The following is a 23,642-nucleotide window of genomic DNA, read 5'->3' on the forward strand; positions in this document are numbered from 1 at the left end:
TTGTTTATTCCTCGTAAGTAAATAGCTCTGAAAGTTTTATATATTAATCTTCTCAAGCAAATATTGCACATTACTAAATGTACACATGTATTCTTATCTTCACAAGGCTATACATGAAGGAACAACAATTATAAAACACTCTGGCTTCAGGTATTTGTATCGGCACAAATGCATTACAAGCATCAGGACACAGCTGGTCATAGTTTACTCGTTCTTCTGTGTAGAACCTGTTGGAAGAAGGATATTGGATCTTCTGGGTCAAAAGCAACATGAAAGTCAGGTTTTTTCTTGAGAGCGAGGGCAGCGACCAGTATGGCAAACATGGCAGTGAGGCCCCATATGTGATACTGGCTTCCTGAATCAGGGTCCACAAAATGGAAAGAGTGCAGCATCCCCATTGTCCCGGCAACACCATGGGTGGCATAGTGGTCCTTGTCGCTGGTGAAGAAGTCCAGGGGGACAGTGAACACAGCACTGACCTCAGCTGGGTTTGGACAGGGACAAAATGACTCGTCTATGAAGCCAACCACCGGGGTCACCAACAAACCGCTCTGTTAAAAGAGATGAAAATAGAGGTGAGAGGGGGACATGTGAAATAGATGGACCAAAAGCAGCTGATGCGTTTTAAGCAAGCGTCAAACTCTTGGGCAGAGCCGGGAGGCCAATAAGGAAGTGCCTCAAACTGCAGTCCATCTAGTGGCCAGTAGGAGCAGTCTGCAGAATGGAGCAATTTCCATAGACCCCCATGTTAAAATGACCAACTTTAAAGCAGAAATACACATATTTACATCGTGGTTAAAAAAAACATGTTCTCTGTATAGTTAGATTCCCCCTTCACGACAACTGTGTGGGGGGTGCATTGTTTTATAACACAACCCTTTTAGTTATATTAGGTCTTAAAGTGTTTGCATAACTTAGGGCATGGTCACCTTGAGTGACAGGTCTCTGCAGTCACTGCTGCTTCTAGCTTTCTATTCTGTCTCTGCTAGTAGCCTCTGTTAGCTCAGTAAGCTCCAGGATGGTACAGGGGCGAGGCTGATGCGGGGAACACAACTTGAACTCGTTGATGTGTTTGCTGTGTTGGTGCCTGGTGGAGTATTCTTCATTTAAATATCGGATTTATCTTATGGCTCTGCGGTTAAAACAGATCGTCCCTGAATGCAGTTTCTTCGGTAAGTGAAATTCAAGCACTTTATTTCTTACTGGTCTTTGTTCATGGAGGATGAGGGCTTTCTTGTTGAGTGACCGGATGTTAAGGAGGGCAATTTTAGTTGAGTGGGAGGGGGGTGGTGTGGTCACAGGCTGAAGAGGTATGAGGTTGTCCAGGTTGACAGTGCGGGGGGGAACATGAGATGGGGGGGGAGGAGCGGAGTGGAGGTGGAATGAAGTGTGTTATTATCAGTGGTTGAGGGCTGTGAAGTCGACTCCAGGTAATCGGATCATCTCTGAGTAGAGGGCAGTGGAATCCACTCCAGGTATATGGACCATCTCTGAGCAGAGGGCAGTGGAATCCACTCCAGGTATATGGATCATCTCTGAGCAGAGGGCAGTGGAATCCACTCCAGGTATATGGACCATCTCTGAGCAGAGGGCAGTGGAATCCACTCCAGGTATATGGATCATCTCTGGGCAGAGGGCAGTGGAATCCACTCCAGGTTTTCGGTACAGCTGGGATTGTAACGGACCAGTGGTGGGTGTATAGTATGGAGTAACAAAGGCGCTCAGATGACATGACCGTTGTGGGACATAGCGGTTAGTCGACCAGATAGATGTTATGGATGATTGTCCGGACTGGGAGTAGGGCTGAACGATTAATCGATTTTAAATCGAAATCGCGAGTTTTTTTAAACTTTTTTCTTGTGTGTCAGTCATCCACACCAATCAGAAGTGCTGTGCTCCACATGTACCAGCCATTGTTAACCAATCAGAAGTGGCCCATGATAGAAGGTGGACAGATTGATCCAATCACCTGTATTAAGTATTAAGTATTTTTGAAAGTGCCTGCCCTTTCCAAATGGCTTCCAATGGAGCTTTCCTAGATGGTTTGGTGAAACTTCTTGGAAGTTATCTTAGTACATTCAACTGCACAGCACGACATTTTAATTGTCTGGTATTTGTAACAACATTCCCTAAAAAGGCACAATCACGGCTAAAGGGTCAAGTACAGTAACTACAACTAGCTAACGTTGTAGCCTAGCAGAGTGGACAAGTTGCTGTTAGCTGACAGTGAGGCACGTACCTGTCCATCAAAGTGACCACGCCCTAATTTATGCAAACACTTTAAGACCTAATATAAATAAAAGGGTCGCGTTATAAAACAATTTACTCAACAATTAATAATCATTAAAGTGGAATCTAACTATATCCCCAATAATTTGTATTGCATCCAGGGGTAGAAACATGTTTATTTCTGCTGTAAAGTTGGGCATTTTAACATGGGGGTCTATGGAAATTGATCCTTTCTGCAGTCATCGCCTATCGGCCAATAGATAAACTGCAGTTTGTGGCACTTCCTTATTGGCCTCCCGGCTCTGCCCCAGAGTTTGCCGCTTGGCTGGAGCAGGCGGGAGTTAGACTCTGACGTCACTGTCGAGCCGTTAGTGGCCGACACCGCCTACTTTAGGCTTCTCGGCAACTCTGCAGAACAGTCAATAGGCGCTTTGCCATACTTAGTTCATCAGAACTCTTTAGTTCTGATGAACTAAAGAGCAGATCGCGTTCACACCGGAATAAGTCCCTGAGGGAGGATTAGGCAAATGAAGCCGCTGACGTCACTTCTTCTGCTTTGGGTTTACTGGCAGGCCGCAAACAACTTCACAGCGTATACTGCCACCCGAACTCCCCGGCCGGAAGTCCCCGGAGTTGGGGACTGGCTTCAGTAGAAGCTGCTGGGAGTCTTCCCAGCAGCTTCTGAAGCCTTCCGAGTAAATCGCCAGAAACGCCGACACCTCCTTATCTCCACCACTCCCATGTTTTATTTTGTGTTGCCATAAGTTAGTCTCTCTCCGTTTGTGCGCTGGGCTAATGCTAATGCTAATAATGCTAATGCAAGGAAAATAAAATGGCGGCTTCACAAAACTTTTTGGAGTTTTTAATCGTTATGTACTTTTATATTACGCTGTAACAGGATCTAGTGATATCCAAGCAACAGAGCTTCATTTAGCATGAAATAATTATTGCACTGTATATATATATAAATATACACAGTGCAATAAGCTTCTTAGTGCAATAAGAAGCTACAGGGACGTTAATCTACGTCGGTAATATTAACTTTATTTAATACAACATTTACGGTACAAGATTTAATCATACAGCCCATTGAGTATAATATTTACAAATGATGAATTACAGCAAACATGTGCAATATATCCATTATTACAGCTCCGTGGGCTGGCAGTAAGGCGATATGGGTCCGTTCTTATTGTGCATCCATGGGTAAAGATAAACGCATGTAGTGCTGAACACGTAACATGAACGTGCCGGGCGGCGCGGTCCCGTGGGTTAGATGCGCGTTCATAATGCAGAGGGAAATAACTCTCAGAATAACGTTATTAGCACATTTTACAACTTGAGGAACGAATGTTTTTAATCGGCCGTGGTTTGCAATCCGCCCAGCCAATCAGAAATGGGAACCTTTTTCTCCCATGAAAGTACCTGCTCTCTAGCAGGGACTGAAAAGGGGGTGAAAAGGTTCTCATGAACTAAGTTCTAGTTCAGTTTTTTTTTGTTGTGAACGCACATTTTCGGAACTATATCGGAACTATACTGGGAAAAGTACTCCGGTGTGAAAGCGCCTTATGTGCAGAATCCTATGGGTGACGTAACGGACACTACGTCCATTTATATATACAGTCTATGGTTTGAAGGGGTAATTATTTGCACTGGCCTACCTTATTGATGATAGGGACCAGTCTACAGACCACCTGAACATCTTCAGGTGGGAGACCTATCTCCTCCTCGGCCTCTCTCAGAGCTGTGTCCACATCATCTCTGTCACTGGGGTCTCTCTTCCCACCCGGGAAACACACCTCACCAGCACTGGTCCGCAGCTGCAGAGACACAAAAGGACTGTTTTACAGCACTGCATGCATAGCACAAAGATATAATAGAAAATTAGAAATTCAAACAGGCTTTACCCCCAGGCTACTCTTCTGTTGTGTTTATTTCTCAAAATGTTCTTTGATTTTCAGAAAACTATAAACCAGCCGTTTATTTAACTGGTCCCAACATTTGTATTGTGTTATGCAATGGACTCAATCAGAGACTATTCAACGGAGGCATAATACTCTTATACATTTAGATCAAAACAGTTGACAACAGGCTCTCTGAGCTGAGTACACCCACACTTGACCCTCACTTGTTACCTCTTTTGATCGCAGGGTCATCATGGTGTGCAGCTCTCCATTCTTCACCATCAGTGGGATCAGCACTGAGGCTTTGGGTAGCACCGGTAGAGAAGAGAATTTGTTCCCGATGTCAAACTGCTCTAAAATGGCTATGATGTCCTCTTTAACATGCATTGTAGCAGCTGTTTCAAAGCAGAAACAGAGTGGAGGACAGGAAAAAAGGACTAACGGACAAACTATGTAAAAATACTCGAGTACAGCATGAAACTGCGGGTTGTCAGGTCCAATGGAGTCTAACAATCACATATTAACTAATGTCTGGTAATCAGTAACTATGCAGCATGCAATGAACAAGTTAGTTTATCATAAATAAAACTTGAAATAAAACTGAGGTCCATTCGTCCCACATATTCTACGTCACACGGTGGACTGATAAGCTAACGATAGCATGAGGAACTGATGTTAGGCTAATGTTAGCAGTACGTGGTATCTGGGATAACAAATGTAACTCTAACTAAAATGTCTTTAAGGGTCATTTCGTGACTTCCCGTATCATTCGACAGGTAAGTCAAATATATCACTTCCGAGACGTTTCATAACAATCAATCGTCACAGTGTGCGACGAACACAGCCAGTTAGCCACAGGCAGAGCCCTATATGGCGCTGGCCACAGGCATTGTAGTGACGAATTTGACGTCGATTTCACATTTGCATCTCAAAAGTAAAAACGAGTCTCATAAATAGGAATGCAAAGAGTATCACATGGATTAAATGGAAATTGAGTGCCATTTTCACTTAAATATGGCTGTATAGAAGCCACAGTTAAGTATTTTAACATAAACATAAATATAACTTCAGGGAAAAGTGAAAAAATACAATCTCAAAACTAAGAATCAAGGTTTCACAAGATTTGTATTGCTGTAAACAGGTCTTCGATGAAGAAATCTGATATGAAATAAAACATAACGTTACAGTAGGCCTACATTCCAAGTCAGTCATATTATGGCATAATGAGAGGAAATATCTGCATTATAAGTCAAAAAAACATTACAATTAATTGAAGGCTACTTACATTTTACTGACAGCTCACTTAACATAAAGCAGTAATTAGCCTGAGACTTGTGACTTGAACAAATAAATGACATTCTTCTTTCTATCTCAAAGATAAGACAGCAGGCAGTCTATACACATGTGAATAAATAAATTTAAATGTAACAACCAAAATATGTGTAGTATACATAACTGATCCCATGTATTTTAATTAAGGGAGAAAAAAAATGTTCTCTAAGTTATTTACAACCCACATGTCACATTTTGTGGATTTGTATGTAGAAAAATAAATAAGTTTCAAAACACAGCAAAGCTAATGATGGGCATCACAGTGGTCCTAGTCTTCATTGATATCAGCCATCGACTCTCCAGCACTTCTGCTCACACTTTGTACTTCTCCTTGGCTTGATCATTCAGTATACAGATGTGCTGTGAACAGGTAAAATAAATCAGTGGACAGTGCATGTTTTTTCATTACATTCTCTGTACAACAAATCACCTCTGGCTGGCAGAGAAATCACCTCTGGCTGGCAGAGAACTCTCTGCTCCATAGTTTCTCTTGGAATAAAACCACATTGTACATTTTACATTTATATAATCTGTTCTATATTTAATATTCCATCTGTCATATATTTATGTATATATACATAATACCTTGTTAATTCAACATGTATATTTTCTACTTTCTTGTTTATTTCTAGTCTTTGAATTTTTATTGTACAATGCCATGTCTTTTTTGTGCTGCTACAACGTAAACATTTCCCAAATTGGGATCAATAAAGTACTATCTTATCTTATAGTTCATTATTTTGGTTTTTATTTTTAAATTTGACTTTTTGTGCAGTTGCTGCACAAGTGAGGGCACTGAGGTCACGTCCTGTTTAATTTGTACTACTTAAAATGTACTTTTTCTAAGATTATTTTTTTTTAAATAAATGAAGTGTTTGGTATCACTCCATCACAATACATTAAAAACATGCTTGATTTGAGCCAGCTGATAATGGAAACTATTCTTTCAACAAAACAGTTAACTAAATTGGCATTTTGAAACTGCAAATATATTATACTATGAGAATCAGTGAACAACTGTATATGATGAAATGATAACATGGCATGGGTTATCTGTCCTCATACCCCTTATCTAAAATCATCTACACCAGCAAACTTACACTGAGATCTCTGAAGTACTCATTGTAGTCCAAAGCATAGCCCACCAGAAAGGAATCTGGCACCTCAAAACCAATATCTGAAATAAAAATACAGACCATTACTACCACTGTGAGGCACATAAAAAAAACTGCTTATTTAAAGTGCAGTGGAAGTTAAACTCTCTCAACTCTACTCGCTGATCTAAAATGAGATGCGGAAACATTTACTGTGGTCTGAAACTCTGTGGCGAACTAATAGATGTTGCTCTTTTAATGTCTCTGAGGTTGTACTTAAGCTGTCACAGCTAGTGGGAAGTCAAAATGCTTACAGTAACAGCTGTCCTTAAAGGACAATCTTAAGGGGATTATACAACACAGACCTAAAATCATTACATAATCAGAGACGGTGTGAGCACAGGGGGTTATCAGGAATGCATTAGTGCATAAGTGCCAGGCTCGGCTACATTTGGAGTACATTTTCCGGAAATAACTGTTAATCCTGCATGGAAAAAACACAGTTTGATTAAATAACACTTCTCCAGCCCTTCCAACAAACAAACATACAGCTCTGGAAAGAATTAAGAGACCACTGCAAAATTATCAGTTTCTCTGGTTTTACTATTTCTAGGTATGTCTCTTGATTTTTTCCAGAGCTGTTCATGTGAGCATAGCATGATCACTGCCATACAATACTAAAATCCATAGATAACTTAGTGCAAAGCGAGGCACTCACAGTCTGGTCTGTACCCTGAACTCCTCGGGGTCCTCTTCACCAGAAGGCTACAATTACAAACAATGAAAATACAGGATATAAAAAACAAAGGCTCTGTAAAGGGAAATTGACATGCTAAAAAGAAAGAACAATTGTCACCACGACATATTCAGTGCAAGTTTTAAACCCGACTGATTGGTACACCCGCACAACATCTTAATTAATGCCTGCCACAGTTCAAGATCAACCTCTTTGTGTGAAGCTTATTTTACACGTGTGGATGCAGAGTAAAGGCTAAGTGGGGCCAATAAATAGAGGTTGCCTGTCCTAAAGCTTAACTCACAGAAAGAAAGCGTTCTGTGAGAGTAAATGATTGTCTTTCTCTATATGCTATGTGTGTATGTTAGTGGCCCTGACCTATCAATGGTCTACTTTGCATCTTGCCTAATGTCAGCTGGGATTGGCTCCTGCGAAGTATAGGCGGTTGTAGCTAAGGGATGTTCTTTCTGGACGTATGATCTAAGCTCAACAGCCCTATCATTTTACATAAACAAGGTTCAGAATAGTCTCAGAAATAGCTGTTTACTGTATTTTCACATCGACTTTAAGCTTTTGAAATATAATCCTTCAATTATTTTAGCACCACAATTACAATTTCATTCAGCGCTGTTGTTTTAGTGTGGCAGCAGAAATGTGAGCAGGTGACGTTGCAAAGCCTCAGCTCGAAGAGGAACTATTTGCATGGCGTCATACCACAATGACTAAGTAGAATAATCGTTTTTTTCAGTGTATGAACTGAGTAAACTTGCCATTTAAGAATTGTATTTATAGTTCAGATAATAATTGTTATTCAGCAACATATTTGCTAAGTATAATTATAGGGTGAACATCAAATCAATTCAAATGAGCCTACCCATACACAGTAGATCAAACCAAGACAACTATCTTTTATGCAAGCATCATAGGAAACCCACATTACTTCAACACATTTCCTGTTTCAACCAGCTGTCGGGAATACATCAGAGAAATGGACTCTACCTCCACAGTGCAGTTAAATTAGTGCGACAGATTAACTCTTAAGCTGCTCCCTCCCTCCGTCACATTACATCTCTAATGCAGTCCTAAAGGAGTGTCCATTAGCTAAGAGCACTGTCTCTATAGACATGTTACAGTGGAGGTATACAACTTGGTCTGTAAAGTGTCTAACGGTGCCTACCTTACAACTTTAACCATCTTGGGATTGCATTCACTCAGCAGGGAGAGTAGCGTCTGCATGGTTCTTCCTGTCTCCACGATATCCTTTTTATAAAGCAGGACACAGTAATTGGTTACATTAAGGTGGAGGCAAACACACACAAAAAAATCCTCAGTATAGAGCCTCAATACAGAATAAAGAAGAAAAGGTCTTACTTCGACAATCAAAACGTTCTGTGGGGGGAAAAAGGACAGTAGATAAGGTATACAATTATATAACGTGTGCAGTTGAGGTATTTCTGCCTGAAAAATAAACAGTAGACCAACCTTGCCTGAGAGACTGGACAGCTCATCCCCTCCTATGACTTTGACACTCTTTGTTGACTTGTCGTTCTGGGGAATACAAAGCAAAAACGACATTATCCATCTTAGTTTACAGATTCGATCCTTATTACATAAAAAGGCTGAACAATTCATCTTAATTAGGTTGACATTATTGTGGTGCTCCAGAAATGTCACTTATTGTATTCTACAGGGGGAAAATATATATATTTTATACAGATTCTCACCAAAATAAATCCAAATGTGATCATTGTAATTTGAGAGGGATGATAAAAAATGATCATTCCCTCCAATATAGTGAATTATATCACAAACGCTTTGAATACTGCAGAGGAGATTTTTCTCATTTGTAACTCCGTATCGCACACCTCACATCATCAGAATTGGTTCTTGGTAAATAAATGGGCAGAGGCAGCTTACACAGTAACTCTTCACCCTGATGAAATCCACTGTCAAGGGGACTGATTTATCGCTGTTCTGGTTCAGGGCTTTGATGTAGTCCAGCAGGTCTGCGAAGAACTTGTATCCTCCTTTTAGCACACACAGAGCTACGATGTGATGTCCCCCCATGTCCTGGATAATATCCCGGGCAAGACGCTCTGTCCTGGGTGGGGTAGGTGGTAAACACAATAGAGTAAAGTCAGGGAGGGAGAGGAGGAAACAGTAAATACAAATTCAATGGTGACTGCAGTACAGTATTGGCCGAGGGGAGATGCCTTACATGAAATTGCACTTAAACCTAATTGCCTACAATGCATTTCACAGCACTGCACTGGATTCAACCCCCACCTCCCAAATCCACATTCAAATGAGCTTCAGGATGTGGGCTAAAGTGATTTGTCAAACAAATACAGTAAAGTGTACTTAGCACAAACCAGTATGTGTGTGTGTCAGAGAGCCTGACGACTTGACAGAAATATGACTTGTTTTCATTGTATGGGGGACTTACCTGTCCATAATGAGTCCATGGGGGATGATCACCTTTTCCAAATCGTTCTCATAATGTCTGGGGACGCAGAAATGTTCCAGATCATAGCCTTTCTCATCATCAGCGATCTGGAAGAGGAAGAAGCAGCCTCTTCAACAAAAACTGTTGGCACTGACAGATAACGTTTGATCACAGTGAAGCCTCTCGGCCACCTGTTTATCCCCGCACACACATGACTTACAATTTATGGGACATCAGACGCTCATGTGGCGGAGCGAAACACTTACATAATGATTGCAAAGCTAATGCCACCTGCCGTCTATCAAACAGGCCTACGGTGCAGAACCACACCCTGACAATTAACAAGTTATCAAATAAACAAACCCCCCAAACCCAGCAGCCTCACCTCCAGGAACGAAGCCATGTTGCCGTGTTGTTCAGTCGCAGTGAAATGTGTGAGAAGTCATGCTCAGGTCCTGAGAGAGAGGGAGGGAGGGGAGGAGGGTTTATGGACTGGAGGAGGCACGAGCTGCTCTGCTCCTCACCGACTGCTGCTGACCGTGCGCGAGCAGCACGCGGTGTCTCTCTGCCGGGGGGTTAAACCCGTTACGTCACAATCCAGTTTACCTTCCCAATAATCTTATTTGCCAGACACAACCTGGGTTTACAATGCGCTATACTGGTCACCACTACAGCTGCTGCATGTCTGGGTAACTGTGGCAGCAGAGAGCTGTTTGGAGAAGCTGCAGATGACGCAGTTTTAAAAATATACCCGATGACAGATCCGCCTCTCCTCACTAAAAGCACTGCTCTCTGTGCAGCTGTGCTCTGCAGTATGTTTACTGTACTGCGTATATACTTTCCTATACAGTGTAACCAGAATACACCAATAAACCTACCCCCTATTATATAACAATTCATTAAACTACCTATTATATTAATATCGGCTATATATTCTTTTTTGTTGTGCTTCCTTTTATTATGTTGTACTACATAGTTGATGAAAGCCATTGCCCATGAGCTGTATTCCTATTAATAGGCCCTGTCCAATGCAGCTTTTTAATATAACTAAATTACTTCTAATAATAATCTACAATTTGGCAATCAATTAGTTAATACTGCCATGGGGAACACATACATACACCACCTATTTGTTCACTGCTATTTTTGTTATAAGTGGCCCTCTCTCCAAAACTCCAGGTTCAACAAAATCTGCCGGTACATCTGCCTACAGGCATGTTTTATTATACAACAATTAACCAATTGTTTTTGTTTTGAAAAAAACAGAAAAAGGATGTCAAACTGCAAAAAAAAAAAAAACACTCATTTTAATATGATCCCAATTTAATGAGTTATACAGAAACAAAACATTGTTTCCATCTTACAAAAAAAGCAATCCCAGGTGTTATATAAGATCAAGGTCATGGAAACTATGAAAACAGAATAAACATGTTCTCATAGTTCAGAACACCAAAGACGCAAACATCATCATCTCTGTACGATAATAACAGTCTTTATGAGTGCCACTTGTGAGCGGGAGGTCAAATCTCAAATGACACCATTCCCCATATAGAGTCCTACTTTTAGCCTGAGACCCAAATACAGAGCTGTGACTGTGGGCAGAAAGTAGAGCACATCCAGGTGAAGGCGGCATGATTTGAGAGGAGACCTTAACAAGGAGAACACTCATTTTTTCTTCTTCTCATCTTTCTTTCCAGCATCAGCCTTTTCCTTCTCCTTCTCCTTGTCTTTGTCCTTATCATCCTTTTTCTCTTTGTCGTCTTTCTTCTCTTTCTTGCCTTCCTCCTTCTCCTGTCCTTCTTTCTTTTCTGCGTCTCGGTTGGAAATCTTGTTGTTGATCAGGTTGTGAAGAGCCACCACTGAGCGTATGAGCGAGGCCAGGTAGACCACCAGCATCTGGTCGTTGGTCTTAAGGTAGAAGGCTTTAGTGAACTCCTGCAAAGACAGAAACATGATTTTAAGCATCACAAAACGTTGTCTTAAGCATGACAACAACCCATATCATTTTCATATGATATGACATGAACAATAATCTGTGGCTAAATAATATTTAATAAGATTGGCAGCTTTTTTATGATGCAATTTTACAAAAGCATACAAAAAAATGTGACCAAAAAGGGTTAGAGTGTTAAAACACAAATCTGGATATATATATTTAGATATGAAACAAGCAGGTATTTTTGAACTACTACATGAAGTGTACTAGAGCACTGTCTGCTCTTTAAATCTGACCAAGTCTGCCCTCCAGTGGATAAATGAGAAGCGGCTGCTCAGTTAGAGATGTAAGCCAATAGGCTACTTTGGTTTTCTTACCTACATCTCTATGGTTCAGTGAATTATTTCCAAATGCTGTTGTTTTTATAACATGTTTTAATTCAACTTATAACAATGAGTAATTGCTGCTGTTTAAATTCAATGTAAAAACCCAGCTCTCCCATTCGCACATGAGAAAAACTAAATAAGATATTGCCTAAATTTAAGAGAAAGTACTACCATTAAAAAGACACCAATTTTCCTTTAATGATTACTGTACAGATACAAATCAATTGCCCCTCATATACAAACAACTTACCAGTAGATTAACGTCTGGCAGCAGGTTGAAGACATCCTGCAGCTGATAGATGATCTGGTGGTTGATGGGAAGTTTTCCTGCCGTCACTCTCTCCAGGTAAGAGCGGATTTCCAACAGCTTGGAGTTGAGTCCCTTCAGGCCATGAACCTGATTTGTAATGCGTTGCGACAGGGTGCCCACAGTGGTATCCTTGATATCTCTGTATAGGGTATCAGATGAGACAGGGGTGTCAAACTCAAATACACAGTGGGCCAAAATTAAAAGATCGGTACTAGTCGAGGGCCGGACTGGTTCAATGTTTATTGCAAAACTTATTGAAATGAACTTATTGCACATATTAAACCTGGAACTAACAAAGCTTAAATTATTGCCTATAAAAACAACATTAAATAATCAGTTGCATTCATTTCTTATGGCTCTATCTGCAGCTTTTCCAGAGTCATTTCTTATGATTACATTTTTCCACAGGCCAACAACAGCTTCAAAAAAACAATTTCCCTCAAAGAAAAAAACCAAACATGCCCTGTTGTCGCAAGAAAGAAAGTGCAGAAGGAAACATCCATTGAAACTCAGTTTGCTGCTCTGTGATGCTAGTTCAAGCCAGATACTTGGCATCTCATCTTGGGTGCAAGTTCATCAATGTTTGGGGTCAGGCTCTGAGCTGAGGAAATCCTCAGGATTGAGTGAAGGTGTGCGTGCAATATACCGGCGGGCCAGATCTAATAGTAATTTAAAATTATCCTGTGGGCCGAAATTAAATCCACCAAGGGCCTGATTTGGCCCCCGGGCCTTGAGTTTGACACATGCGAGATGAGAAGTGAATGGGTGTGAAATTAAATGGCTTAACATGGTTTGCAAGTAGTCTTTATCTGTTGATCATTTTCATCTAAATGTATTAGCACTTTTGTTGATTTTATTAAATAATAAGCATAGTTGTATCATTTATACACCGTAATGTGATAACAATTATTTATTTATTTTAATCAAGTTACCTGAGCAGATGCTCCACACCCACTTCTTCTGCTTCCTCTGCTCCAATCTCACTGGTGACGTGTTCAAATGTCTTGGATGTTGGTGTGCCATCCTAAAAATAGTAAAGCACAACAATGAAAATCATAACTCTAAGTTCGATCAAAGTTTGTTTGAATAGTAAGCAAGTTCAAATAGTTGTACTGTCGTAGTGCAGTGTTTGAAACCACAAAAATAACAGGATGATATAATTGCAATATAGACTTTCACCTTTAACTGGGAAAACTTTCTAACACCTCAAAAAAATACATTAAAAATAAAGCTCTTTTAAAGGTCTTCTAATTCAGTGTAGTTTGACATTTACCTTGTGGAAAGGTTCAATATAAAGAGCTGTTATAAAACGTATTCAATGCAAATCACCAGACTTGTGTCAGGAAAATGCATGTATCAACACTAAACTCACACAAATGGAAATGTATTAATTATTATTTAATTCAATAGATCAATGCTCAGCCTAGACCCTTTTGAAACCACTCCTATTTCATCTCCTTCAATGCATTCCATGATTCACTTACGTCATGTATTTCCTCCACAGAGATGTATGCTTCTGTGGGTAGACCAAGGTCTTTGGGCTTCACGTCTATAATGACTAAGACCTGATGGAATAAAAGACAAATATACAAGTGACTTATACCGCATCAGAAAAAAAGAGAGGGGCAAGGTGATATCACAACACATTCACATCAAGCAGAGGCTAAATGTAAGCTGTTACTTACCGAATTGGTACAGTACTGCTTGATGAGCTCGTTGATGGCAATGTCATTCTTATGTAACTTGGGTCCTGTGTGGTACCATCCGACTATTCTTTCTCTGGCTGAAAACAAGGAAAGACAGTAAGGACGCTAGTAAAAAATAATCAGGGTCACCATCATTAAACACAAGCAGATAACATAGACAGTGGCTTACCATTAACTTTTTTGAACATGCCATACATGTTCTCCAAGTAGTCATGATCCAGGAACCACACAGAGTCATCCCTGTCATCCTCGTCAAAAGGCACTGCAAAGGAACATTGACAATGAGTTAAAGAATTGACATGCGTTCCCCTTTCAGAATAATTGTATTTAATATTGAGCTTTAGCAGTTTTAAGTCCACAGTCAAATGCATATTCAAATATGTTCAAGCAGCCCTCTCAAAATATTGTACACATAATCAACCAATGACAGCATTTGGTTAATGTTTGCTGTGACTTTGGAGGGAGATTTGTAAAATATTATAAATTCTGATATGGAGTTCCTTGGATTAGGAATGAGGAAAACACGTTTATCCCAGAACGCTGGGGGTTTAGCAGGCACAGAGTCAAAAATATAGATACTATACTGTTAAAGTTGTTAAGTTATAAGTGAATGATCCAGTCTTTGAGAGATTGTATCATACTAGGGAATACAAGGTAGAAAACCTCTGCCTCATTGTTCTTTGAGTATTACTCTTGAATAAGATCTCCCAAGCTGTCTAAATGCCGTCAAAATGTCACTCACCTGCAAAACTGTTTGAGACGTCAAGAACTTTTTTATGCCATGATCCCAGAAGGACACCAACCACTCGTTTCTGGTTTCCAACCTTTCCTATCCTGTAAATGAATGTGTAAGATGTGTCAAAACAGAAAACATTATCTTGTTAGTTTAATCACAGTTTGTCAGAAGTAAACGCCATGACTCATGAACATAGGGTGAGCCGTTAGCTTGGGAGCTAGTCTAAGCTAAGCTAATGTCCATATCTTCATGTTATCATCGCTTAATGAATGAATAACAAAATAATACCATTACTGTGAATGTATTAGAAGGTTAACCTACTTACAAATCATACCTTATTATTAGACCATTTATCAATGTAACACATATGTTCCAACAACAACTATGGGACAAACTAAACACATTTCCCTTAGCTAGCTAGCTTGGTCATGTCTGCATTCACTCTCAATGGCGCTCTGACTCAGCAGGGCTAACATTAGCTTAGCCTAGCAGCAACGTTAGGCTTTTGGACTTTTTAACTAGCAAACTGTGTAAAGGATAATAGACAAGTGTTGAAATTACTGACCTGTTAAAATGATCGACCACACTGAGCAACACCAAGGGGTGAACGACAACATTTTCCACCGCTAGCTCCGGCATTTTAGCAGTGAAGATAAACAGCTCGCAGCAGCCGATCTCAACACAATGACGGCTGCTCTACACTTCCGCCTGCCTGTGACGCAACTTCCGTTTCTCTTGGCAACAGAGAGACGCAGAGAAAAGGCAGGAGAGTTTTCATTTCTCAGATCACAGACAAAATGGCAGGAACTGAGCACGTAAGTTAATTTTGTTAAGTGTGTGAGTTGTTTTCTTAACCTTATATTCAGTTGTGTCACTACATAACAACGTATTATGGTTAATTTTAACCTTGGATAAACGAAAACACCAACATTGTTTCAATTATACCATCTGTAATCATAGATTGTATGGCCGTAATGTCACTAAAATGACCTCACTGGCATTATATTTAACTTGCTAACTAACTTCACTGAAATACAAATCAAACATTCTACTTCAGTAGGTGTTTTTTTAATTAAATATCTTTCTTACTTTCATTCTGTCCTGCAGGCTAACGTTGAGGATACACTCAAAAGGATCGAAGCCCATAAAGGTGTGATTGGAACTATAGTTGTCAATACAGAAGGTAAACCAGAACACAATATAAATCTGCAGCCAAACTGTTTACTCTGGTGCAAAAGGTTAACAATGCTGTGACTTTAAAGGTTGTTAATGTTTGATCTTTTCAGGTATTCCCATCAGAACAACATTAGATAACTCCACAACTGTTCAGTATGCAGGACTTCTTCGCCACCTCGCGATGATGGCCAGGAGCACAGTGAGGAACATCGACCCTCAGAATGACCTCACCTTCCTCCGCATCCGCTCCAAGAAACATGAGATCTTGGTTGTACCAGGTGAGTTTGGAGCAGATAGGTATTGTTGACGTAATGATGGCTACTCAAACAAAAATGTATTATCAACTCAACTAAAGGTTGTTACTTAGGAGCCGCTCTGCTGTATTAACAATATTTGTTTTCTTTTATGTTTCGGCAGAGAACGACTTCCTGCTGATAGTCATCCAGAACCCATCTGAATAGCTTCTGGACATTCCCATGATAGTCAGCCTTTGGTTTATCACATGGTGCCGATTTATCCAGGCTAAAATATATTTTCCCACTGTGTTATGTGTTATGTTGCTCCATGTACTGCATGATCGTTCCTTTTGTACTTTAAGTTGCCTTAATGTACAGGTTGCACAGTTCGTTTACCTCATCTATTTCTTTCATTTCATTTCTGTGTTAATATTGAATAAGTCTGTGAAATAAAGCTGCTTGTGATGTACATAGCTTACTGGGTCATGCCTGTTCATTTTGATGGGTGACATATCCTATATACTATGTAAAATAGGTCCATACAGGTGCTTCACACAATTAAGAAATGTACTATATTGTACACAAAATCCAAAAGGACAAGATGACTAGAGGAAAATGTACTTTAAAGGAAATATTATTGGGCCCCAGGAGCTCAAGTCACAAATACTGCTTTGTCGACTGAGCATACTACTTGTGACTGGAACTGAATAGGAAGAATCTGCATTTAACTCATCACATGCCTGAATGCTTGACCCAGTTTGTAGTTAACAAAGCTCTATGGGTTACATTTATTTGTGTCCAATTTTCTTCTTTGAGGAAAGGGTCCCAGGAAATCAACCAAAAAATGATTGTAACTAATCACTTGTTTCCTTCTATAGCTTTACCTACGCCTGAATAGATTTCTTCTTGGCCCTGGTAATTGAAAAAGCCTTGGGCTGGTACAGATCCTTTAGTTTGCAAAGTAATAGCTGTGATGGAGTAAAATATACAATGTTGACCATTGCAATGTTGTAGATTAATAAAGTAGTATAACATGGGAAACCTAAGTTAAGGTAAAAGTATAATAATTTGATTAGAGTTTAATTGATCATTTTTTCCAGTGGTGGAAAATGTGTTTCTTAGGAAATGTAGTAGAAATGTAAGGTAACTTAAAATGGAAGAGCTCAAGATGAAAAGACCTCAAAATTGTAATTATGTACTGTACTTTCGAGCAATGCTTTTATACTTTGTTTTGCATAGGAACTGAACACTTCATCTCCCCAGAGAAATGACAATGACTTATAAAATACATTTTACAAATATTTTATTGTAAATTTCCATCAGAATGTACAGCAATTTATGTTAATAAATAATTCATCACAATTATACAGGCCAAATAATACATTACATAACTGATTGAAACAAATATGCAGGATTTCACAGCAGGTGACGCAGGCGGGTCAGGAGATTTTTGGGAGATTGCTACTATAGCTTGTGCTTGTAGGAATGGGCTCCTGGGATTCCAATTTTCAGATAGGAAGGAAAGGGGCAGCTTGTTTTACCTGGCTTGAACAAAAATAAATCTCATAGAAAAAGAAAAGTAAATGTTATGTTTTTTGTTACAAACAGACGGTTATCAGTTTTAACATTCCTGAAATGGAACTCAATCATTTGGCATTTTCGTAAGTAATTAAACATAGTTTTTCAGAATAATGCCACAAGAACTTCAGATAAGGGAAACAATTCAAAAGTTGGACAGTATGTTTATAAATACAGTATTTTCTCTCAGTGCCAATTATTATGAACATTTGTAGAATATTGCAAAAGACCTTTGATAATATCAACTCTTCAAGTTAATTGACATCTCTAACCGTGTGGTGGGACAGACTCTTGGTTGAACCAGACTCTTGGTGTGAATAAAACTCACATTTGCCACGTTGTCGTCCAACGCCCAGTGCATGAAGGCTAACCCTCAAACCTTTTGACATCACATAACATTTTTCAAATACAACTGCCATAGCATCCTTCATTTCTAAACATTTTTTTCTGACCAGCAGCACTTTAAACAAAACATATGGCTTCCCACAAGAAATGGTTAAAACGGTAAAACATACGAAAATTCTTCCTCTACCACAAGTGACATTACCAATGGAAATTTTATTAAAACCTCAAAAAAACTTCAATGATATACCATTTTCCATTATATAGATTCTATCTTTTAGCAGTTTTCTATCCTCTGCAGAAGCTTTACCAGCACACATCCGTTAGATACGGTGCTAATAGAGGCTAAAATATTTTACCACACAGGACGATCAAGTATTTCCTCCAATTTCACTTCAAGTGCATCCTATCAATTTAAGGCCTGAGGTGGCTTTGATTCCTTCACCAAGTGACCGCTGCACGCTTACTCTCTTCTCTCATTGCTGTCCAGAGAGGCTACAGATTTGTGACGAGTGATACATCTCATTAGTGTAAATCAATACATTTTATGCAAAATTGATGTGAGCTAAATGGTGGAGAGTCCTTAAGCTAAATCTGGGACTAGTGGGAGTGGTTAGCGTTACTCTCTGGCGAAGATGCTGTTTCACCTACACAGTGTTGTTACAATCCATAGGCAGAATGAGGGAGAGCGAGAACGCCCACACCATATGGCCACCATGGTTTACGTTACCGTGGCAACATGGCAGGTAATCAGTTCGATAATAGAACTGATTGGCCAGCAGGGGTAACAAGACAAGGATTGGCTCCTTCAAGTGCTTCAAGTGCAGAGAGTGTTCTGGCTCTAGTCTTGTTCTTGTTACTGTTCCTTCGCTGTCAGAGGTGTGTCTGTCAGGGAGTGTGTGTCAGAGGTCACCTCTGCGTGTGCCCGTTCACTTGCCCCCTGCCCCAGTGAATGTTAGGTAGCGTCAAACACCGCCTGAAGTGCTCCAGCTGGGCCTGCAGTCTCTCCCTCTCCTCTCGCACGTTCTGCCTCTGACTCACCAGCTCCTGACAAATGAAGAACGGATACAATTATCACAAACCCAACATGTTCTGCATTGAGCAGCATCACTTAAAACAGTATGCACATTATAAAAAGAATGCACATAATCTGCATGTGTACGGAAACTTACCCCCATATTGAGAGAGAGCTGCTCTGCAGTTCTGGTCAGATTGTAATTCTGTGCTTCAGTCTCTTACACTGACTGTGAAGAATCTGCCTCTCTATGCTCCATTCTGTACAGAGAGAAACACACAAATTAGGGAAAATTGCATCCATTCTAATACCTTTCTCACACAATGGTCTAACAATATATTGGAGTCCAACCCAAGAAGTGGACCGTAGGATAAATCGGGGCTACTAACAAAAAACATTTGGCCCCTACAAAAGCATACTTTTTTTATTGCTGCATCTAAACTTCGACATATTTTTTAAATATACTGTACTAAAAGCAGTTCAAATGCAAGGCTTATCTGATAACATCCAATAATAATCATTGATAATGCTTCAAAACAGGAAATATGTTACACTTTAAGAGTGTAATTAAGATGCTTCTGAGTGTAGAATGAGACAAATGTTGGGCAACATTAAAAAAACTGACTGGAAATTGACTCACCATCCGTATACTCCTGGTAGGCCTCAAACACGGCTTCGATACCCTGCCACTTCCTGGGCGCTTCTTCCATCTCCTCTTCCTCCTCTTCCTCCTCCTGACCAGACTCTTCCTCATCCTCATCAGACAGGTTTTCCCGCGGCACTGGAAGTTCTCCGCTGGCTACAAGGGAATGGAAATGATGGCCGTTGACATGTGAATGCTGAGGGGAGGTGAGATGAACTTTTCAGCTGAGAGATGCTGTGAGGCAACGAGCGGTCCGTCTTCATGCCGGCTTCAGGGACACAATTTGAGACTCCTTAGAAGAAATAAGAGAGAGAAGAGTGTGGTTTTAAAATATGTATTTTTACTGCTGGTGTATTACATGTGAACACCACTAGGTGGCAGAACATTGTCATTTTTAAATTCACAATCGAGCATGATGGTAATGCACCTCTGGAGTAAGTGGCTAACCTTTGTTCTGCAGTGTGTTGTGTGTGGACTGCAGCACACCTGGTGGAAGTGCTGAGCGAAGCCCTCTGGTGTGAACCTCTCCCAGGGCCTACTCCGTCCATTCGGCCAGGATTTGGCTCCTTTTTCTGAGGAGAAGCCACAACGCCATTCTGGAGGCCCTGGAGGTTCCTGTTTGGTGCTGAGTCTCCATAAATTCACGTTTTACATGATGGGGGGCCAAGGCTGGAGGGATGCGGGCCACGTGGGAGTCCGAAAGGGTTTGAATGTGTCGTTATGGTGGGGGATGTTTGGGTTTGTGTAAATAGGGAGGGGAAGGGCTGGGAGAGTCTGGGTAATGATGTCCATTTGATTGGCTAGGCAGGGGGCTGATGAGGAGTCCCAAAACAATGTTACACTTTCCTTAGAAAAGTATAAAACATTAAACATAAACGTGCATATAATTGTGTTGTGTGTGTGTGTGTGTGTGTGTGTGTGTGTGTGTGTGTGTGTGTGTGTGTGTGTGTGTGTGTGTGTGTTGTGTGTGGGTGTGTGGTGTGTGTTGTGTGTGTGTGTGTGGTGGTGTGTGTGTGTGTGTGTGTGTGTGTTTGCTTATGTGTCTCTCACCATTTGAGGGAGCAGGGGGACTGCTACACGGAGGTAAAGGATTATATCTGAGCGTGTCTAATGTGACAGTCTTCTTCTGAATGGCACTCAGCAGCTCTCTCTGTCCTCTCCTTATCTGCAGAGAAAAGACAGAATGAGAACACCTGTCATTCATATTTTAAAATATGGCTTAAAATATTGACTGGCACAAGGAAACCGATGGTTATAGCTCAGCAAATGGGTCACTTAAGGTAAGGTCCAACACCATCACAGACAGACTTTGGCCACCACACACATTATATAAAAGCTCATCCTTTTCAATAAAAGAGTTACAAATATAATTAATCAGGGTTTTTTGGCAGAGGAGCAGATGTAGCAATGTTGACAGATAAGAAATTGGTAACAGGAAATTAAATCAAAGATTGACAGGAAGTGCAAATGAGCTGCTAAATATGCACCAGTGTCCCTCTAAGGAAGTAATGAACAGTGATTATAAAATAACTGAGTTTGCCCTGCAAACAGTATTTTAAAACATTGACTTGATTTCTGTATTGTGATTTCTTTAAAGCGATTTCCATGCTGTTTCAATAACTGGGTAAAACAAAATATATAAAACTAATTAAACGTAGTGTTTGCTGCAAGGAAATCGTGACATGGCGTATGATACAATAATTATATCTGGTACTAATATTGTATGCATTTGACATATTAAATCTTTCAAAAATATTTAAATTTGCTCAATTCCCTAATTTGCTAAATATAACATCCTATCAAGATGCTTCCTAACGGCTTTTTCTTCTCACCCCTCCAAAAGCCTCAGTAAATATCAAAACCGAGAAACTGCGAGTCTTATTTTCCACGGGGAACCTCCAGATCAACTGTGAAGAAAGCAAAGTAGCACGTAGGCTGTGTGTGATGCTGAACAGGTTTTTACCTCTCCTCTGCTGTGGGCTGACATGGGAAAGGTTGAACATATGGAGGAAGTCTTTTTTCTCATGCAGTTCGGGGGTGCTGTCCATCTGCTCTGCAGAATACGGTGTGGTTAGGGAAGGTGTAGGTGTTGAAGGTGAAGTGGCCTTCCTCTTGCCCCGCACGGCCGGCGGAGAGAGGCTGCGCTCCCTCATCATCCTCCTTCTCTTCCTCCTCTTCCGTGCCAGAATCTCATCGCGATTGGCCAGTGTGGTCAGACCGCACACACGTAGAAAATCCACTTTCTTTGGAGAGAGACATTTGGGCAGGTGAATATCGCTCTAACAAACATTTTAAAACCTTGAATGTATATAAGAAGCATATGATATTCTTGCACCTCAGAGGATGCATCCAGTTTGAGTGGGGGCTGTTTTGTCACTCTCCTCAGATGGGCTTTCACCTCCTCCTCGTCACTCTCATCATATGATTCGTCATGGTCATAGTAAAAACCTGGTGAAGGAACAGCAAGAGACAAATTAAGGAGAGAAGGATGTCATCTCTTCTGCCTACTACCCCCTCTGCTGTAATTCCCCTCTCTTTCCACCTCTTCATCGCTGTGCTCACCTCCTTCTCTGGCCTCCTTCCTCCTCTTCTCCTCCATGTCCAGTTTGCTAAGCACCGGCGGTGCTGCTGCAGAACCTCGTCATACACCAGCATGCTGTCAGGCGCTGACTCTGTCGCGCTCCCTCACCGGAGACGGAGACGAGGCCTGACTCCGACCCACCGGGTCGGGGCAGGTACCCTGAACTGAGGGAGGGGCACAGGCTCTCTGGTGGAGGTTACTCATGTGATGCCGCTGATATAGGCTCTGGATGGCTCTGTCTTGCTCTGCCTTGTTCCAGGAACCTGCTTCTTGTAAACTGGCTCCCTTAATGAGGTGTACCTCTGTGCCCTCCCCTCTCCTCCTGCCTCCCTCCTCCAGCTTCTCCCCCCAGCTCAGAGGCGGCCTGTCGACTCTCGTCAGTCCTGGAGGTGGCCTACTGGGCGGTGTATGCAGGGTTAGTTTTCTGCGGGAGTCTGCGGGGGTGTCGACAAGCGAAGCTGGGTTCCACAGTGTAGTCGGAGGGGCAGGGGCATGATGGTGACCTTTGGGGGAGATGAGGGGAGGAGGAGCGCCGAGGCAGGGAGGTGCGTCTTTGTTGCCTGAATGGTTGTGATGGACTGAATTGGTTCTGTTAAGGAAATAAAAACAAAGTTAACGTCTCACCACACTGAGTGACATTGCAGACATAAATAATCATTTTCTGTGTTTTCACCTGTGACTGTCTCTCCTCAGCTCCACCCCTTTCCCGGGGGATCTGAGGCCCAGCTCCAGCGGACCCTCCCTCTCCTGCCCTTGCCCTCGTTGCCTTGATAACCATGCCGCTCGCTGGCCCTCTGAGTCATCATGGCAGCTGCAAGAGCTCCATGGATCCCCCCGGAGCCAGCATGATGCTTCCCCAGGTGAGAAGGCACCAAGCTGGGCACAGGGTGTGGGATGGAGCCTCTGGAGGAGTGAAGGCCAGGCTGCAGGGACAGATGTTTGGGTGCTGGGAAACCTGGGTGCTCTGAATCCTTGTTTTTATCTGGAGAAACAGTTCAGAAGCCATGAATTAGTTGATAAGTGTGAACAAGATGATGGGTCAGACATTTTAATACATATCCTTTAAATATCTATTCGGAATCTTAAGTGACACACGCCAGTTTGGACAGTACCATACTTTCGAAGATTTTAAATTATACCTCCCCTAAGGATGGCAAGAAATATGAATGAAAGTTTTGTTGTGCGGCTAAGCTCCAACAAAATCCATAAACTGTGTCAGTGTGAACAACAGTATATATACAAAAATATATATTTTT

General features: G+C 41.1%; 4 protein-coding genes and 1 pseudogene across 4 annotated transcripts; 1 reads left to right on the forward strand and 4 right to left on the reverse strand.

Annotated features, from left to right (window-relative positions):
- Nucleotides 1-88: 88 nt before the first annotated feature.
- On the reverse strand, nt 89-5,149 carry nudt7 (nudix (nucleoside diphosphate linked moiety X)-type motif 7). The gene is made up of 3 exons (XM_034141769.1): nt 4,365-5,149; nt 3,891-4,049; nt 89-551 (listed from the first exon to the last, which is right to left on the reverse strand). Exons 1-3 carry the CDS (start codon nt 4,518-4,520, stop codon nt 198-200), a joined length of 669 nt encoding a protein of 222 aa, XP_033997660.1. The 5' UTR covers nt 4,521-5,149; the 3' UTR covers nt 89-197.
- A 90-nt stretch (nt 5,150-5,239) lies between these two features.
- On the reverse strand, nt 5,240-10,465 carry hprt1l (hypoxanthine phosphoribosyltransferase 1, like). The gene is made up of 9 exons (XM_034141770.1): nt 10,127-10,465; nt 9,742-9,848; nt 9,213-9,396; nt 8,778-8,843; nt 8,667-8,684; nt 8,473-8,555; nt 7,278-7,324; nt 6,566-6,642; nt 5,240-5,825 (listed from the first exon to the last, which is right to left on the reverse strand). Exons 1-9 carry the CDS (start codon nt 10,142-10,144, stop codon nt 5,778-5,780), a joined length of 648 nt encoding a protein of 215 aa, XP_033997661.1. The 5' UTR covers nt 10,145-10,465; the 3' UTR covers nt 5,240-5,777.
- Nucleotides 10,466-11,023: 558 nt separating this feature from the next.
- psmd7 (proteasome 26S subunit, non-ATPase 7) lies at nt 11,024-15,567 on the reverse strand. Its single transcript, XM_034141768.1, has 8 exons — nt 15,381-15,567; nt 14,822-14,913; nt 14,249-14,341; nt 14,059-14,156; nt 13,858-13,938; nt 13,306-13,397; nt 12,314-12,512; nt 11,024-11,676 (listed from the first exon to the last, which is right to left on the reverse strand). Exons 1-8 carry the CDS (start codon nt 15,452-15,454, stop codon nt 11,407-11,409), a joined length of 999 nt encoding a protein of 332 aa, XP_033997659.1. The 5' UTR covers nt 15,455-15,567; the 3' UTR covers nt 11,024-11,406.
- Nucleotides 15,518-16,700, forward strand: LOC117491683 (dynein light chain roadblock-type 2-like). Its single transcript, XM_034141771.1, has 4 exons — nt 15,518-15,630; nt 15,923-15,998; nt 16,102-16,269; nt 16,409-16,700. Exons 1-4 carry the CDS (start codon nt 15,613-15,615, stop codon nt 16,450-16,452), a joined length of 306 nt encoding a protein of 101 aa, XP_033997662.1. The 5' UTR covers nt 15,518-15,612; the 3' UTR covers nt 16,453-16,700.
- Nucleotides 16,701-17,513: 813 nt separating this feature from the next.
- LOC117491506 overlaps nt 17,514-23,642 on the reverse strand; it is an 8,281-nt pseudogene continuing 2,152 nt past the window's right edge.

Source organism: Trematomus bernacchii, unplaced genomic scaffold (genome assembly GCF_902827165.1).
Source record: "Trematomus bernacchii unplaced genomic scaffold, fTreBer1.1, whole genome shotgun sequence".
Taxonomy (NCBI): domain Eukaryota; kingdom Metazoa; phylum Chordata; class Actinopteri; order Perciformes; family Nototheniidae; genus Trematomus; species Trematomus bernacchii.

Excerpts from the sequence above, each read along its gene's own strand:
- nudt7 (XM_034141769.1), bottom strand. The coding sequence starts at position 4,520 with ATGCATGTTAAAGAGGACATCATAGCCATTTTAGAGCAGTTTGACATC. Across the intron at positions 4,050-4,364 it reads TGACCCTGCGATCAAAAGAG|CTGCGGACCAGTGCTGGTGA; the intron begins GTAACAAGTGAG and ends GTGTCTCTGCAG. Across the intron at positions 552-3,890 it reads TGGTCCCTATCATCAATAAG|AGCGGTTTGTTGGTGACCCC; the intron begins GTAGGCCAGTGC and ends CTCTTTTAACAG.
- hprt1l (XM_034141770.1), bottom strand. Across the intron at positions 8,844-9,212 it reads TCAGGGTGAAGAGTTACTGT|AACGACAAGTCAACAAAGAG; the intron begins GTAAGCTGCCTC and ends TGTATTCCCCAG. Across the intron at positions 7,325-8,472 it reads AAGATGGTTAAAGTTGTAAG|CCTTCTGGTGAAGAGGACCC; the intron begins GTAGGCACCGTT and ends TTGTAATTGTAG.
- psmd7 (XM_034141768.1), bottom strand. The coding sequence starts at position 15,454 with ATGCCGGAGCTAGCGGTGGAAAATGTTGTCGTTCACCCCTTGGTGTTG. Across the intron at positions 14,914-15,380 it reads GTGGTCGATCATTTTAACAG|GATAGGAAAGGTTGGAAACC; the intron begins GTCAGTAATTTC and ends ATTCATTTACAG. Across the intron at positions 13,398-13,857 it reads CTGTGGAGGAAATACATGAC|GATGGCACACCAACATCCAA; the intron begins GTAAGTGAATCA and ends TACTATTTTTAG.
- LOC117491683 (XM_034141771.1), top strand. Across the intron at positions 15,999-16,101 it reads TATAGTTGTCAATACAGAAG|GTATTCCCATCAGAACAACA; the intron begins GTAAACCAGAAC and ends TGATCTTTTCAG. Across the intron at positions 16,270-16,408 it reads TGAGATCTTGGTTGTACCAG|AGAACGACTTCCTGCTGATA; the intron begins GTGAGTTTGGAG and ends ATGTTTCGGCAG.